Genomic DNA, 13938 nt, shown 5'->3' with positions numbered 1-13938 from the left:
TTACATTTTTTAAAACTTGCAATGTTACAAAAAAATTTATATATTGATGAATTATTTAAATTAAAATATACGTTAAAAATAATAATATTAAATAATTATTTTAAATATAATGTTTCTAAGGGAACGAACTAAAAAAGAAATAGTTTCAATCTATAAGAAACAACTCATTTTCAATTAATTATTTCCACCAGTTCACCTCTACCTTTGTTAAAATTACATTCGGATCAACTTGTCACAATAAAAACGGCAGGAAGGAGTAGTAATTTTCAACCGACTCATCCCCCAACAACTAGCAATTATTGTACTTTCAATATCAACCCCTGTCTTCCAAACTATAACAATAAATGCACAATAAATGGAATAAATATATCTATTGATGAAGCAAATCAAGTCTAATACATTATTTGTTTACAGTATATTTTCTTTTGTTGGGAGGTTAAGCGTTCAATTGATCTTCTTCTAACCCAGAAAATGGTAGGCTAAAATGGTGGATCTTGGTGGCAGATTGCATCCATCAATTATCTTGAATGCATTCAACATGTTCTCGATACGTACACAAAGTAATGTTCTGTTCTGTAAAACTTAAAATGGTAGATATACATATACTCTTTTACCTAATGTGGATCCATGTCAAGAATTGATAATATAGGAATAAAGTATGTGATTCCAAACATCGGGGACTCCTGGCAGGCACCAATGAGTACAATCGGAATAGCTGGAGGGGTTCGATAGTTGGTCCTTGCTTACAGTGTGAAAAAAGTTCTTGTAAATCGATGGATGAGCATCCTTTCTATATTCCGACAAATGAGTTATATTCAGATATTCTATGTTTATGCCTCGACTCCCTAGCTTTTGCAGAGCTACTTCTGCTGCTCTCATTCTTGCTCCGACTATTGAAAGACCAATTCTCTCATCCAAAATTGGCTCTGTTTCGTTGTAGCAATTGCGTTGCTCCTCCCATGTTTCACCGCTGCAGTGTCACTCGTTACCTATATCAACTATGTAGTAGTAGTAGTAGTAGTATAACGTAAAATTGAAATCATTCCCTGACTTACTAGAGATGAAAAGGAGAAGGGCTCATGAAAAACATCTTTGTTTTAGTTCGATTAATGTTGATTTCTAGCCAATCTGACCACACGTCGAGGACCATTTCGTAGAGACGAGTGCTCATCTTATCCACCGTCTTGTTTCTTGTATCGGAGCTCCCTAAAGATGTTCCCCATCTAAGAAGACAGAGAGATGAGGTTTGTTTAGTGTTTACACTTGTATATAGAAAAACTCAAAATATTATCAACAATTTACTTACGCGATTGTCATCGGATCCGTCCACCACAAGTAGGAATTGAAGACGAGTATATCTGCATCGTTCCAGTGCCTAGCGTGCTTTTCTATCCCCATCAATCTAACGACCCGATCCTTAACACGATGAATAATTGGATCGTCGCAATTCGACTCCACCAAAAACGGAGACCAATATAATGCGATCGTAGCATTATATTCCTAAAACAACATAAACATTTTCATGTCTCATAATAGTATTTCTTATAATAACTATTTTAATGTACGGCTTACAATTGACTCGAACGTATGCATATTCTCATCTCGAACAACCCTTCTAGGCGACGCCAGCCCTACCGCAGACTCCATCAAGCAGAGCATCGATGTCCATTGGTTCCGATTCAACGAGTCACCCACGAACACGACCTTCTTCCCCCTTATTTTCTCAAACAACGCTGTTCCGTTGAATCTTTTTCAAATAAAAAAAAAATTTGAATCCACCCACACTTTCTAAAGAAAATAAAAAACCAAGTATTCCTACCTCGGAAGATCACAGTGATGAGGCTGCCACCTCCAATTCCGATACTTGAAATCTTTCCTACCATACCTCTCACAAGCAAACTCAGGCAGCATAAACGAGCAATTCCTCTCTTCATACAAACGAACTGTTTGGTTGTCAAAAACCCATCTCCCTTCAAACAAGTTACACCTCCGACTCAAACTCGGCCTCGCCTCCTCATCATACGACACCGGAGCATCATTTCCAGCGTCGTTACATGCATTCTTCAGCTGCTTCTGCAGATCCAAGAAGCCTAAGAAGTCACCTGTGAGGTAAAAAACGGCTCCCACTAAAATCAAGAGAGACAAGCCAAGAATGCAGTGAGAGACCATCCCCATTTTCATTTTCTCATGCTTCATTCTTTTTTCTAGACCAAAATTTTCTAGTTTTGTGGTCTTATTTTTTTTGTGAACACAAAATATTTGGGCTTTATCCCAATAATAATTTCACATGCTTCTTGCATTATTGCAAGAATATTTGTTCCTTTAATCCAAGAACCATCGTCGCTTCTCCACTCTGTCAAAAACACATGACCGTTTGTTAAAAGAAATCATCGCAACTATTTTACATTTAGGAACGATTTTATATAGAATAAAGGGTATGATAACTAAGAGTGTCGGTTTGTACAGTGATAGACATTTGATGGGGTGATTATTAGAAGATAAAACATCGTTAGCAATAGCATTAATTAATTAATTTAATTGATAACGAATATTGTGTGGGGCAAGTGAGCTGGCTTTGGCCATTCTTTGCAAGTGATAGACATGAATTTACATCAGTGAATAGTGACAAAATAGAAGCCTCCCTTTATGCGTTGTCTAAGAGCCACTCAATTTTCAGATTAATAATGTTTCTAATATATATGTATATAGTTTGTAGATGTATAGTTCATAATTTGTGAATATGAGCACTGCTGGTACTAATCAAGATCTTATTTTTAGAAAAAATTACTAATATCAACTAAATGTTAGTGGTTCTTATGGAAGGTGTTAACAAGGTGAACGAAATTTTTAAAATTTAATATTCTCTTCGTCCGTTTGTCACTAATTTTCTTTTTAATTCGTCTACCAATACTATAGCTTGTTACATTTACCTTTTACTACTTTTGGTAATGAATTTCGCATTCCAATAACTCATTATCACTCACATTTTATTTTAAAACTAATACTCCCCCCGTCCCGTTAGATAGAAAATATTTGCTTTTCGGCATGAGATTTTGTGTATTGTTATTTTGTGAGTTAATAAGAAGATAATAAAGTAAGAGAGATGAAAAAATAGAGATGATGTTGTTTTCATTTTAAAAAACGTTTCATTTTTAATGGGACAATTAAAAAAGAAAATGTTTCATTTTAAATGGGACAAATAGAGTATATAAAAGTAGCACTCACATTCCACTAATTTATTTCAATTCACTTTCCATTGCCTATCTTAAAGTCTGTGTCGAGTCAAAGTGTGTCAACTAATGGCGGACAGAGGTAATAGAAAATTTTTCCGATTTAGTAAATGGAGGAACATGATATTAGATGAAAAGGGTGAATTTCAACGGTCTTTATCAAGGCAATTAGTTCTTAAATAGGTAATTAAACAATATATAATTTAATAAAGTTATTATAGTGCATATACTTTAACGGTAGCTGCCGACACAATAATCTTTTGCTTGTCATTCTTTTGTCGAGTCTTAGATTTTGTAATAAAGTAGTTGGGTTCAATTTGGTAAGGTTCGATGTGGACCTAAGTTGAATAAAGTCTATAAGGTTCAAAGTACTCACACCACGTAAATTATGTGTGACATTAAATTTAATAAATGTTCATGATTTTATTTATGACCCATACAAACTTTTTTTTTTACAGGATGCGTGACACTCATTGTAAGTTAAAGTTATTAACTAGAGTAACTTTCATTTTTATGATATACTCCCTCCTTCCCCTAAATGTTGTCACAGTTTGAGCGGTCACGAGTTTTAAAAAATATAATGGAAAGTGAGTTGAAAAAGTTGGTAGAGTGTGGATCCTACTTTTAAAGTATTAATTTTATAATAAATGTGAGTGAGAATAAGTTAGTGAAATGTGTGGTCTACTACCAAAAATCAAAAAAAATGAAATGTGACAAATTTTATGGGACGGACGGAAATGAAAAAATGTGACAAAATTTCAGGGACGGAGGGAGTAACTAATTTTAATGAATAGATAGAAATTAAAAGATAAAAATATCTTATCAAATCTCAACTGGTGCAAAAATATGAGTAACTGTTACTAGTTTCAATTAGAAGTTAGAACAAAAAATTGAAGACGTCAGCTTCACACCGACGCAATGGCAGCGGACGAGATATTTTACGGTGTAACCAACTACGATCCAACCTCCAACGCACTCACTAATTAAAAAAAAGGTAAATATATTACAAGAAAAAAATGTTTTTAATATATACAACTACCAATCACCTCATCATTTCTCGATCGTGAAAAAACAACTATCACTTTATTCCAAAAAAATACAGTTTGGATCTTTTAGGTACACAATAGTGACAAAATTACTAGAGTTCGGAAATTTTAAAAATAATCATAATATAGGACGCAAAAGAAAGTGTCCCTAAGTTGAAGACGAATTATCTTAATCTTTTATTTATTTAGGATGCTTCTATTTGTGTTCTCTAATTATAGTTGTGATACTAACAATAAGGACACTTTATGAAGTGTTGATGGTATAATTAGACACACAAATTAGCATCCTTAATACTCCCTCCGTCCCACATAATTTGGGACACTTTGACCGGGCACGGATTTTAAGAAATGTAATGAAAAGTGAGTTGAAAAAGTTAGTGGAATGTGAGTCCTACTTTTATATATTAGTTTTATAATTAAATGTGAGTAGGAATGAGTTAGTGGAATGTGGGGTCCACTACCAAAAATGGTAAAAGTGAAATGAGTCAAATTATGTGGGACGACCCAAAATGGAAAATTGGGTCAAATTATGTGGGACGGAGGGAGTAGCATTAAAAAGTGTCATTATCTGATTTTGTTTGTTATAGCGACGACACAAGTTTTGATACACAAATGTTAAATTATGAGAGATGTTGATTGAAAAGTGCTCGATTGTTAGTAGAAAATAAGGCTTCTTTCATTAAAACGAGAAGAATTATCAAAATAAAAAATAAACTATTTTTACGAGACATTACAAAATGAATGGAGTGTTTATTTGAATGGGACTAAAATAGTAGTATTAAAATTCATAAAGCCTTGTTAGGAGCTCGTGTGTTGTGTGCAAATAAATGTAAATTTTTTTGTACCGCAATCATCCGCACATAATAGATTAATTAATTAGAATTTTCTAGTTTGTAATGAACTTAAATAATTAAGATACTAATTAGAGGAGGAAGAAGATTATAATTGTGGGGGATTCAGTTTATGGAATCGAAAATTAATCATTCATATTCGTATTTATTACAGCTCCTTCATCCATCTTCAGACAAGTCACTATTTAAGGAAGGCCACATGCAATAAAATTTAAGACATTGAACAAATTCCTGTACAATTTCTTCAGTGTTTGGTGAAACCATTAATGCTGTGAATTTCAAAATAAATTTGTATGACCAAAGCCAAATAACATTTCCATTTCATTTTTTTGTTAGTACTATAATTTTACCTTGGTAAAATTATGTCGTGACAAATAATAACGCCAACTTTTAGTTGGATAGATTGTTAAAAATGTAAGCAAACAAGAGTTCGTTCCAGACGTCAGGAACTCCGGGAAGACACCAATGTATGCAATCTGCATAGCCAAGTGGATTAGATTTTTGGTCTTCTGTCAAGGGTTCCCATTGTTTTCTATGAATGGACGGATGGCCTTCTTTTCTATACTCTGAGAGTTGAGTTATGTTTATCATTTGTACATTTACACCTCTTGTTTTGAGTTCATCAAGTGCAGAATCTACTATCCGCATCATGTTAGGGTCTGTTCCATCTCCAATATACCCCTCTGATATCATTTCAGTTTCACTATAGCAATTTTCTCCTTTCATTCTTCCCCACTCTTCTGCTCTGAATTTTGTCACCACCTTTATTATTAAATAAGTAGTAAATGCATTATTTTAGTATTTATAATATGTTTAGTCTAACTCAATAATACCTCTCATGCGTTGGGGACATGCTCATAAAAAACAGTTGGGTCTTGGTGCGATTCACATGAATTTCCAACCAATCCGACCACGTTTTTAGAGCCATCTCGTAGCTACGAAGCATCTTTATTTTCTTATATATTCCATCTGAAGTATTGAATGAACCCCACCTAACCAATCAAATAATTTATCAGCATATATCATAATCTCACCATATCTTATAGGAGTACTATTATTTTTTTTCCAAATATAGATAGTAACTTACAAAACTTTCATTTGAGGTCTTCTCCACCATAGATAAGTGTTGAAAACGAGTATATCGGCATCACTCCAATGACGCGCGTGCTTCTCAATTGCTTGAGCTCTCACTATGCGATCCGGTAATCGGTGACTAACCGGATCGTCTGAGTTTGACTCCACTAGCAACGGAGCCCAATAGAACTCGATTTTCGCATTGTAGTCCTTCACAAACCATAAATTTTACAAAATTACCACAGAGAAAGCCATTTTTCTCTTCGATTATTATTATTATTCACTCAATTATATATTAAGAATATTTATTAGTAAATAATAGTAATAAAAAAAATGGAAAAGTGAACTCACTTTAGCCTTGAAGGTGATCAAGGCACTGCCATTGTTGTGCATATATTTTCGGCCACGTGGGATAACTTTGTCGAGCAAGCAAACCATAGAAACCCACTGCCCTCTATTCAGTGAATCTCCAACGAAAACTAACCTTTTATTCCTTAATCTCTCTAATAATGCTGTGGCGTTGAACCTAGCTTTTTTAGCATCAACAAACACACATTCCACTTCGCTCAAAAATCATCTACCAAAAATAATATCCTCAATCAAGTATTCGTCTCCAAAAGCACACCATTGTTAAATGTATCAAAATGCAACTAGTCAAATTTTATTTTAAAAATGAAAGTCGTATTATACTATATAGCAAAAGAAAATTATGTCCATGCATGAAAATAAAAATGTGGAAATAGAAATTTTTGGTGTGACTAAGATTCAGGAAACTTCGTTCCGAAGATGATGAGATTGAGCAGAATTCGACAAAACTCCATGATTTAATACTTCAATTTTGAAGATGATGAGATTGACCAAAATTTGACGAAATTCATTATTTAAAAGGCTATTATCTCAAAAATATAATATGCATGGGGGAGAAAGAGGGATAGAAAGAGAGACCTGGGAAGGTCACATTGGTGAGGCTGCCACCTCCAATGCTGAAAATTTAAATCACTTCTCCCGAATTTCCCACATGCCAATTGATCCGACATAAACGTGCATTCCTCCTCTTTATACAACGGGTAAGACTCGTTATCATAAACCCATCTCCCGGAAAACAAGTCGCAGCCGGCCGGCCTCACCTTCTGCTCCTCCTCATCTTCTTGCATCAAGTAGCCGCTCTCCGCTGTCAGATAAACGGCTCCGACCACCAGCGCCGCCACAAGAAGCACTACGAGCGTCTGAAAACTGCACCTGACATCGACCGCCGCCGCAAGAAAATCGGATGAGACATTGCTTTTTTTAACCATAACTTAGGTTTTTTCTTCGATTGAAGCATAGGTTTATTATGTGTAGGGTTTTTATTTGTTTCTGTTTATGGGAGTTAGGTGGTGTTGAGCTATCGGGAATTGGTAGGGTGGAATGGATATATCTTTGCTGGTTTAGTGGAACCAATACCTTTTCCTAATGGTTACTTGCTTTGATTTTCTTTCTAGTTCATCATTGCTTTATGGAGTATATCTTTTCATTGCAATTAGTTTAAATTTGATTTCAATTAGTTTAAATTTTGAACAGAATGGCAATACAAGTACTCCGCAATTTGAATAATATGTATATATATTAGCAGGAGCAGTATGGTGACACCATAGTGAAAATGACAATCTAGACAAGTAATATGCGATACGAAATCAGAGCATCATGGTGGCACCATACTCAAAATGACAACCTAAGCAAGCTATCTGCGATACACATGCAAGCAACTCGGCATATAGTTTCAAACAATTTGCGATACAAAATCAGAGATAATCAAGCAATCTACCATATACAAAAGTAAGCAGGTCTGCCACGTAACAGGCTAAGATTGAATATGCTCCTAAATCTAAGTATTCTCATTGATGATACATTGTCATTTTAACTGTGGTTGTCATTTTAGTATAACCTTATATTAGTACTCCTATATCAAAAATACATAAATATGCGGATGAGAGATTTCAGAATCAGGGGTGGGTAGGTACGGTATACCTTACCATAACCACCATACCGTATACCTTACCGTAAATTCGATATGCGAAAAAATCATACCATTAACTTACCAATATTTTCGGTATACCAAACTTCGGTTTACTTATTTTCGATATGGCGAATTTTCATACCGATACCGTACCTTATTTTCGGTATACCGTATTTTTGTGGTATACATTACTTTCAACGTTAATGAAAATAGATAATTTGATTTTTTAGAATATTATTTATATTTTATAATTTTAAAATTATATTAAATATATTTTATTCATAATTATATTTATATTTCACAATAGATTTTATAATTTTAAAATATATAAAAAAAATTATATATAATTATATTTATATTTTACGTTATATACCTTAACTTACGGTATATATCGAATTTCGGTATGCATCAGTATACCGCGGTATATGGAAATTCATACCGATACCATACCGAAATCTTTCGGTAATGTATCATACCATACCGAAAATCACAGAATACCGAAAATTTGGTATTTTAGGTATTTTTCGGTATGATAAGACTGGTATTTTGGTAATTCGGTATTTTTCCTCAACCCTATTTCAGATATAAAAAGATTTCTATATTTATAGTAGTATCAGATAAAAAAACTCTTGTAGATATAAGAATTAATTAATAAATATTTGGATGGAGTAGTATTTTTAGCGAAGAAAGTGGTCGAAAAAAATAATGTTGATAATAAAAACAATTAAATATGAGAAATGTCTGATGGATGGGGGAAGTAACACATAATACATTATGCGAGCCAGTAATTAATCCAAACTCATGAATGATTATGGATGGAAGAAGTAACACATAATACATTATGCAAGCCAGTAATTAATCCAAACTCATGAATGATTAATTTATCCGTGCTACATAAAAAGTTTGTTTTTGTTATACTATTATATCTTAATGATCCTTTATACATAAAGCGCAAACTTAAACGAAATGTAATTGTAATATTTCGAGTTCCACTTTCACTAAATTCATAGCTATTTATATACTAAGATAGATTATAGACTAGGTTGTTTACAACTTAGTTTTATAAGAATTTAAATAAATATTTTATTGATAGTATTTCGAAAATGAAGAAAATGATCCACCGTATGAATGGAGAAATGACCTAAGGTAAAGTTATATAGGTACATATTTGGTTGAAGAGCCAACAAATATAAAATATGATTATAAAATATGATTAACGCTGGGTGGATGGAGGAAGTAATAATAATGGTAATGCATAATTGGTAAAATAAGAGAAAGATAGAAAAAAAAGTTTTAAGTAATATTAGTGGAGAATGAGTCCCACCTTATTAGAGAGAAAGAAGTTTCCAAAATTGAAAATTTCATATTTTTTACGGACGGATTAAAAAGAAAAGAATTCATACTTTTCAGGGACGGAATAAGTAGTAATTAACTTTGTTGATGAATTATTATCGTAAACTCTACTCTTGAACATATTGCATTCTTATGAACTACTACTTCTATCACTTATCAATACATGTTGCAAGTAAATGCAAGTAAATAGAATGCAAATACTCTAGATGTGTAGATAAAACAAGTTTAAGCAATCAGTCTTGTATTCTACTACATACAAATGAAAAGGAAAGTTGGCCAATCAGAGAACTGTCTGAGTTCATCTTATTTTTTTGCACAATATAACAACTTGGATGTTGGGATGTTAGGTATTGCAGTTGAATATTTGGTGAGCAGTTGGCATCTGCAGTCGTTCAAGTCAAGACAACTCGAATAAACTCAGTTAGAGAAAATGGTTCTGGGCCCCACTAACCCATTTGTGTCCGAAAACTTGGTAATAAAAATTAGGTTATAAAAATAATACTAGTATTCCGTACTACTCCCCCTCCCTGTTCGCTATTAGGAGTCTCATTTCTTGGCGGCATAGGTTTTAAGAAATGTTAAGAAAAATGAGCGGAAAAAAAGTTAGTGGAATAGAGGTTCCACTTGTATATATTAGTTTTAAATAAATGTGAGTTGAATGAGTTAGTGGAAGGTGAGACCCTACCATTTATGATAAAAGTGAACCGAAACTCTTATTCGTGGACGGACTATAATGGAAAAACGGGACTCTTATTCGCGGACGGAGGGAGTAGTTTTCTATACTTAGTGTTTTACATTCTTGCCACTATGTTTCCCAACATTCAGTCGGTAGATAAAATTAAGTACTCCCTCCGCCTCAATAAATATGAAACATTCGCTTTTGGCACGAGATTTTATGTAGTGTTTTTTGTGAGTTAAAGAAGAGAGAGTGAAAATTACAGATAAAATTATTGATATTTTAGAAAACGTTTCATTTTTAATGGGACAATCAAAAAATGACAAACGTTTCATTTTTAGTGGGACGGATGGATTACTTATTTTTAATGCTACGATTACTTTTATAGTAAATAAAAGGATTAGAATTGTGCTTCTCAAATTAGACATGTGAGTTATCGTAATCATAGTTTTCAAATAATAGTAATACCTTCGTCCCAACGAAGTTGAATCAAAACTTTTGGGTACAGAGATTAAGAAATTGTGTTGAGAAGTAGGAGAGAGAAATCAAATAGGAAAGATAAAGAGATAGTAAAGTATGTGATAAGTCGTACTCTAGGCCTTGGTTACTGGTCAGTATAACGTTCATAATTGGGTTATATCTGCAAAACAGTTGCTAAAGTTTGCAGGGAAATGGTTCTAGTCAGTATGGAGAGAGTCGGACAACTCAGGTGAAAAGGGCATCAGAATGTTGCTATACTGACCAGTATGCATGTCAAAAAGTCTCGAGATGGAGAAGAAGGATTGCTGGGAAGATCAACCACAAACAAGGGCAAAAGAGTCATTACACGAAGAAAGTCTACCCTAAAAATCAAGGGCAGACCTCCATATAAATAGAAGCCAGTGAGAAGGCATCATCAATTTTAAGACCTCTACACTTAGTTAGAATTCTCTCTCGGTAGATCATTCCTTTCAGCATTGTCCTACATCTTCTCGTTCCTCGCCACAACCATGGTCACTTGAAGTTCACCCGTTCGCCGGAGTTCCACATTATTTCGTTCCAGGCAGTTCGTTGGGTAGTGACTGTCGTTTCATCGCCCGGAGTGGCAAAACAATCTTTAATTGCTTTCGTATTTAATCTTACTTGTTTTTCTTACGTTGGATCTGTTGCATTTTCAATACTTGCTGACTTTGAAGTGCTTTGGTTGAGATCCAGACGTTTTATTACTATGAAGTTGTTTTTGTTCATCGGTTTCTGTTTGATTCAGTTTCTTTCTGCCTAGATAGTGTAGATCTAGTTGCTACTGTAATTTCCAAGTGTCGAATGCATATTTTCATATCTAAGTTGATCGTTCTGAGTTTTTGAATTGAGTTTGATGTTAGATTTAGATTTAAGTGTTAAGTGCGAAAGCTTAGTTCACGTGATTTCTGCCACCTTGCATGCTACCCAGTGAGCGTAATTTCAGTTTCGCTAGTTTAATCTCTTGATTTGGAGTTTTAATTGTTAGATCTGTTTTCGTGAGTTGTTAATTTGAAACTCTCGTTGATGAATTCTGGGTTTGTTGATCTGAGTTTATTCTTGTGGAAGAAGATAACACCTACATCTAAGTTTGGGACCACTTTTGCTTTTTAGTAACTTTTTGCTTTATCCTTTACTTTTCTCTACCTTTTTCTGCTGGTACTCTACAGATCTGTCAGCCTAGTCACCTAACTACCACTTATTCCCTGATATTCCGTTTAGCCTTTTATAGTAACTCGTACCCTCCAGATATTTTCTGAAATATAATGTTCTCTCAATCTCACGTACACAGCTGCTTGTTAATCATCTTTCACACCTCCTAGTCAGTAGTGTACCACCTTAATTTCCAGTCTAGATAGAATCTCAACCCAAAGCGTGGTAGCTAACCAACAGTACCAGAATATCACCACAATTACCAAAGCGCATTCATCTTTGTGGATTCGACCCTTACATCCACTATACTAGTCAGTAGAAGTGGGTTGAGGAATTATTGATATCAGGTTCAGGCTTAGCTGGGATTTCCATCCTGATCAGTAGGATACATCCTTTGCTTGACGCGACACCTACTCAAACCTGCTCTTTCAAATGGCGCCGTTGCCGGAGATGAATGGCGTTATTTACTGTTCTTGTGTGTGATACTTTGGCGTATATATTGTGTATAACTTTTCTCTTTTCTTTAATTTCAGTTTATGAGAAGCAGTTCGGCTCCTGGCCATTGGAGACCGAAGATACTTCAACGAGGGACTATACTCGTGACCACTCGTTCTGGCCTATCGACAGCCCTGTCTGACCTAGGCACGAGTAGGGATGAAGAGCAAGACACAATAGAAGGAGGAATACCAGAACAGATGCTACAGTTGGAGGGTAACCCAAAGATAATAGCTGCCCATATAGATGAAGACCCGGAGATAGGGACACTGAATGCGCATACCAAAGGAGAACCGCCGCAAGCTATAGTTGTCACCCCAGGACAGACGGCTTGTGATGTGAAGCCCCATGTTATTGCAATCCTGCCAACGTACTGTGGGAAGAGCTATGAAGGCCCTTACGAATTCCTTCATGAGTTCTGTAAAATTTAAGGGCACAGAGAAGGCCAGCGGGGGCAACCAAGGATAACTACAGATTGAAAGCTTTGTCGTTCGTCCTAAAAGGGGAGGCCAACACATGGTTCATGCGCCAGCCACCCGACTCCATTGAGAGTTGGGCCGATTTCAAGTCAGCCTTCTTAGGCGAATTTTTTTCGTCATCTAAGATGAGTGCGCTGAAGAGAGAGATAACCAGTGTGAAGCAAGGTTACGATGGACCCTTGAGTGATTATTGGGCGAAGTATATAAGTCTTTTGGATGCATGTCCGAACCATCGTATGGCCGATATAGAGATACATCATACCTTTTATGAGGGGATGAACAAGGCAACAAAAGACTTGGCAAACTCCTCGTCAGGAGGAAGTTTCACGCAATGAAGGGTCAGTGAAGCTAAAGGGGTCCTAGGGAAGCTTTTGAGCTCAAAGAAGGAATACGACAATTCAAGGGACGGCTACAGCAGAGAAAGAATTGCGAGTGCTTCGTCTACTAACCAGGAGCAGAAGATAGATTTGAAAATGGAAGAGTTGAAAAAGACACTCCTGAGCACGATCGAAAAGAACGCACCACTACCTTCCCCAACTAGGAGCTATGAGGATGCAGAGCAGGGAAGTCAAGGGACAGCCTACGATCAGCCGAATGACTTCGTCAACATGGAGCAAGTCAATGCTGCAGGGTACTATAACTCTAGTGGGAATTGGATCCAGGGGAGACAGCGGGACGCACCATGGAGGGACCATCCAAATTTTCGATGGGGAGATAGAAACCAAAATCAGAACCAAAGTCAAGGTCAGAACCAATACAACCCCCACCCGAACCAGAATTCCAACCGTGGCCTAGCAAATCCCGACCACCAATCCAACTGGTCAGGAAGAACCAACAACCCCATAACCAGAACCCACAAAACCAAAACTCAAACTTTGTCTATATACCACCCCACCAGAGAAACTTCCAAAATTACCAGAGTTAGCATAATCAAGGTTCCCAACATCAGCAGAACCATTTCCAAGGCCAGAACCAGAATCTATATCACCACGACCAGTACAACCCTCCTGCCCAGTATAACCAATACCCACCTAACCAAAACCAACAAAACTTCCAAAATATCCAGCCCAACCAAAACCCCCGGTATA

The 13938-nt window shown here is 35.6% G+C and overlaps 2 protein-coding genes across 3 annotated transcripts; both read right to left on the bottom strand.

Moving 5' to 3' along the window:
- Positions 1 to 352: 352 nt before the first annotated feature.
- Positions 353 to 2455, bottom strand: LOC121797323 (protein trichome birefringence-like 34). 2 transcript variants are annotated; one of them, XM_042196076.1, is made up of 5 exons: positions 1820 to 2452; positions 1573 to 1747; positions 1307 to 1500; positions 1056 to 1223; positions 353 to 970 (listed from the first exon to the last, which is right to left on the bottom strand). In XM_042196076.1, the coding sequence occupies exons 1-5, from the start codon at positions 2194 to 2196 to the stop codon at positions 631 to 633; spliced, it is 1254 nt and encodes a 417-aa protein (XP_042052010.1). In that variant the 5' UTR covers positions 2197 to 2452; the 3' UTR covers positions 353 to 630. The 2 variants fall into 2 exon arrangements, with proteins under 2 accessions (XP_042052010.1, XP_042052011.1); XM_042196077.1 differs by having other exon boundaries at positions 761 to 989; positions 1820 to 2455.
- Positions 2456 to 5276: 2821 nt separating this feature from the next.
- Positions 5277 to 7537, bottom strand: LOC121793628 (protein trichome birefringence-like 34). The gene is made up of 5 exons (XM_042191661.1): positions 7147 to 7537; positions 6553 to 6727; positions 6215 to 6411; positions 5961 to 6119; positions 5277 to 5872 (listed from the first exon to the last, which is right to left on the bottom strand). Exons 1-5 carry the CDS (start codon positions 7494 to 7496, stop codon positions 5518 to 5520), a joined length of 1236 nt encoding a protein of 411 aa, XP_042047595.1. The 5' UTR covers positions 7497 to 7537; the 3' UTR covers positions 5277 to 5517.
- Between the last annotated feature and the right edge of the window lie 6401 nt (positions 7538 to 13938).

Source organism: Salvia splendens, chromosome 3 (genome assembly GCF_004379255.2).
Source record: "Salvia splendens isolate huo1 chromosome 3, SspV2, whole genome shotgun sequence".
In the NCBI taxonomy this organism is placed as follows: domain Eukaryota; kingdom Viridiplantae; phylum Streptophyta; class Magnoliopsida; order Lamiales; family Lamiaceae; genus Salvia; species Salvia splendens.
Note: the sequence above shows the minus strand (reverse complement) of the source record. Positions and strands in the feature narration are given on the sequence as shown.

Excerpts from the sequence above, each read along its gene's own strand:
- LOC121793628 (XM_042191661.1), bottom strand. The coding sequence starts at position 7,496 with ATGGTTAAAAAAAGCAATGTCTCATCCGATTTTCTTGCGGCGGCGGTC. Across the intron at positions 6,412-6,552 it reads TGATCACCTTCAAGGCTAAA|GACTACAATGCGAAAATCGA; the intron begins GTGAGTTCACTT and ends TGGTTTGTGAAG. Across the intron at positions 5,873-5,960 it reads ATGTCCCCAACGCATGAGAG|AGCAGAAGAGTGGGGAAGAA; the intron begins GTATTATTGAGT and ends GACAAAATTCAG.
- LOC121797323 (XM_042196076.1), bottom strand. The coding sequence starts at position 2,196 with ATGAAGCATGAGAAAATGAAAATGGGGATGGTCTCTCACTGCATTCTT. Across the intron at positions 1,748-1,819 it reads CATCACTGTGATCTTCCGAG|ATTCAACGGAACAGCGTTGT; the intron begins GTAGGAATACTT and ends TATTTGAAAAAG. Across the intron at positions 971-1,055 it reads CCTTCTCCTTTTCATCTCTA|CGGTGAAACATGGGAGGAGC; the intron begins GTAAGTCAGGGA and ends GTGACACTGCAG.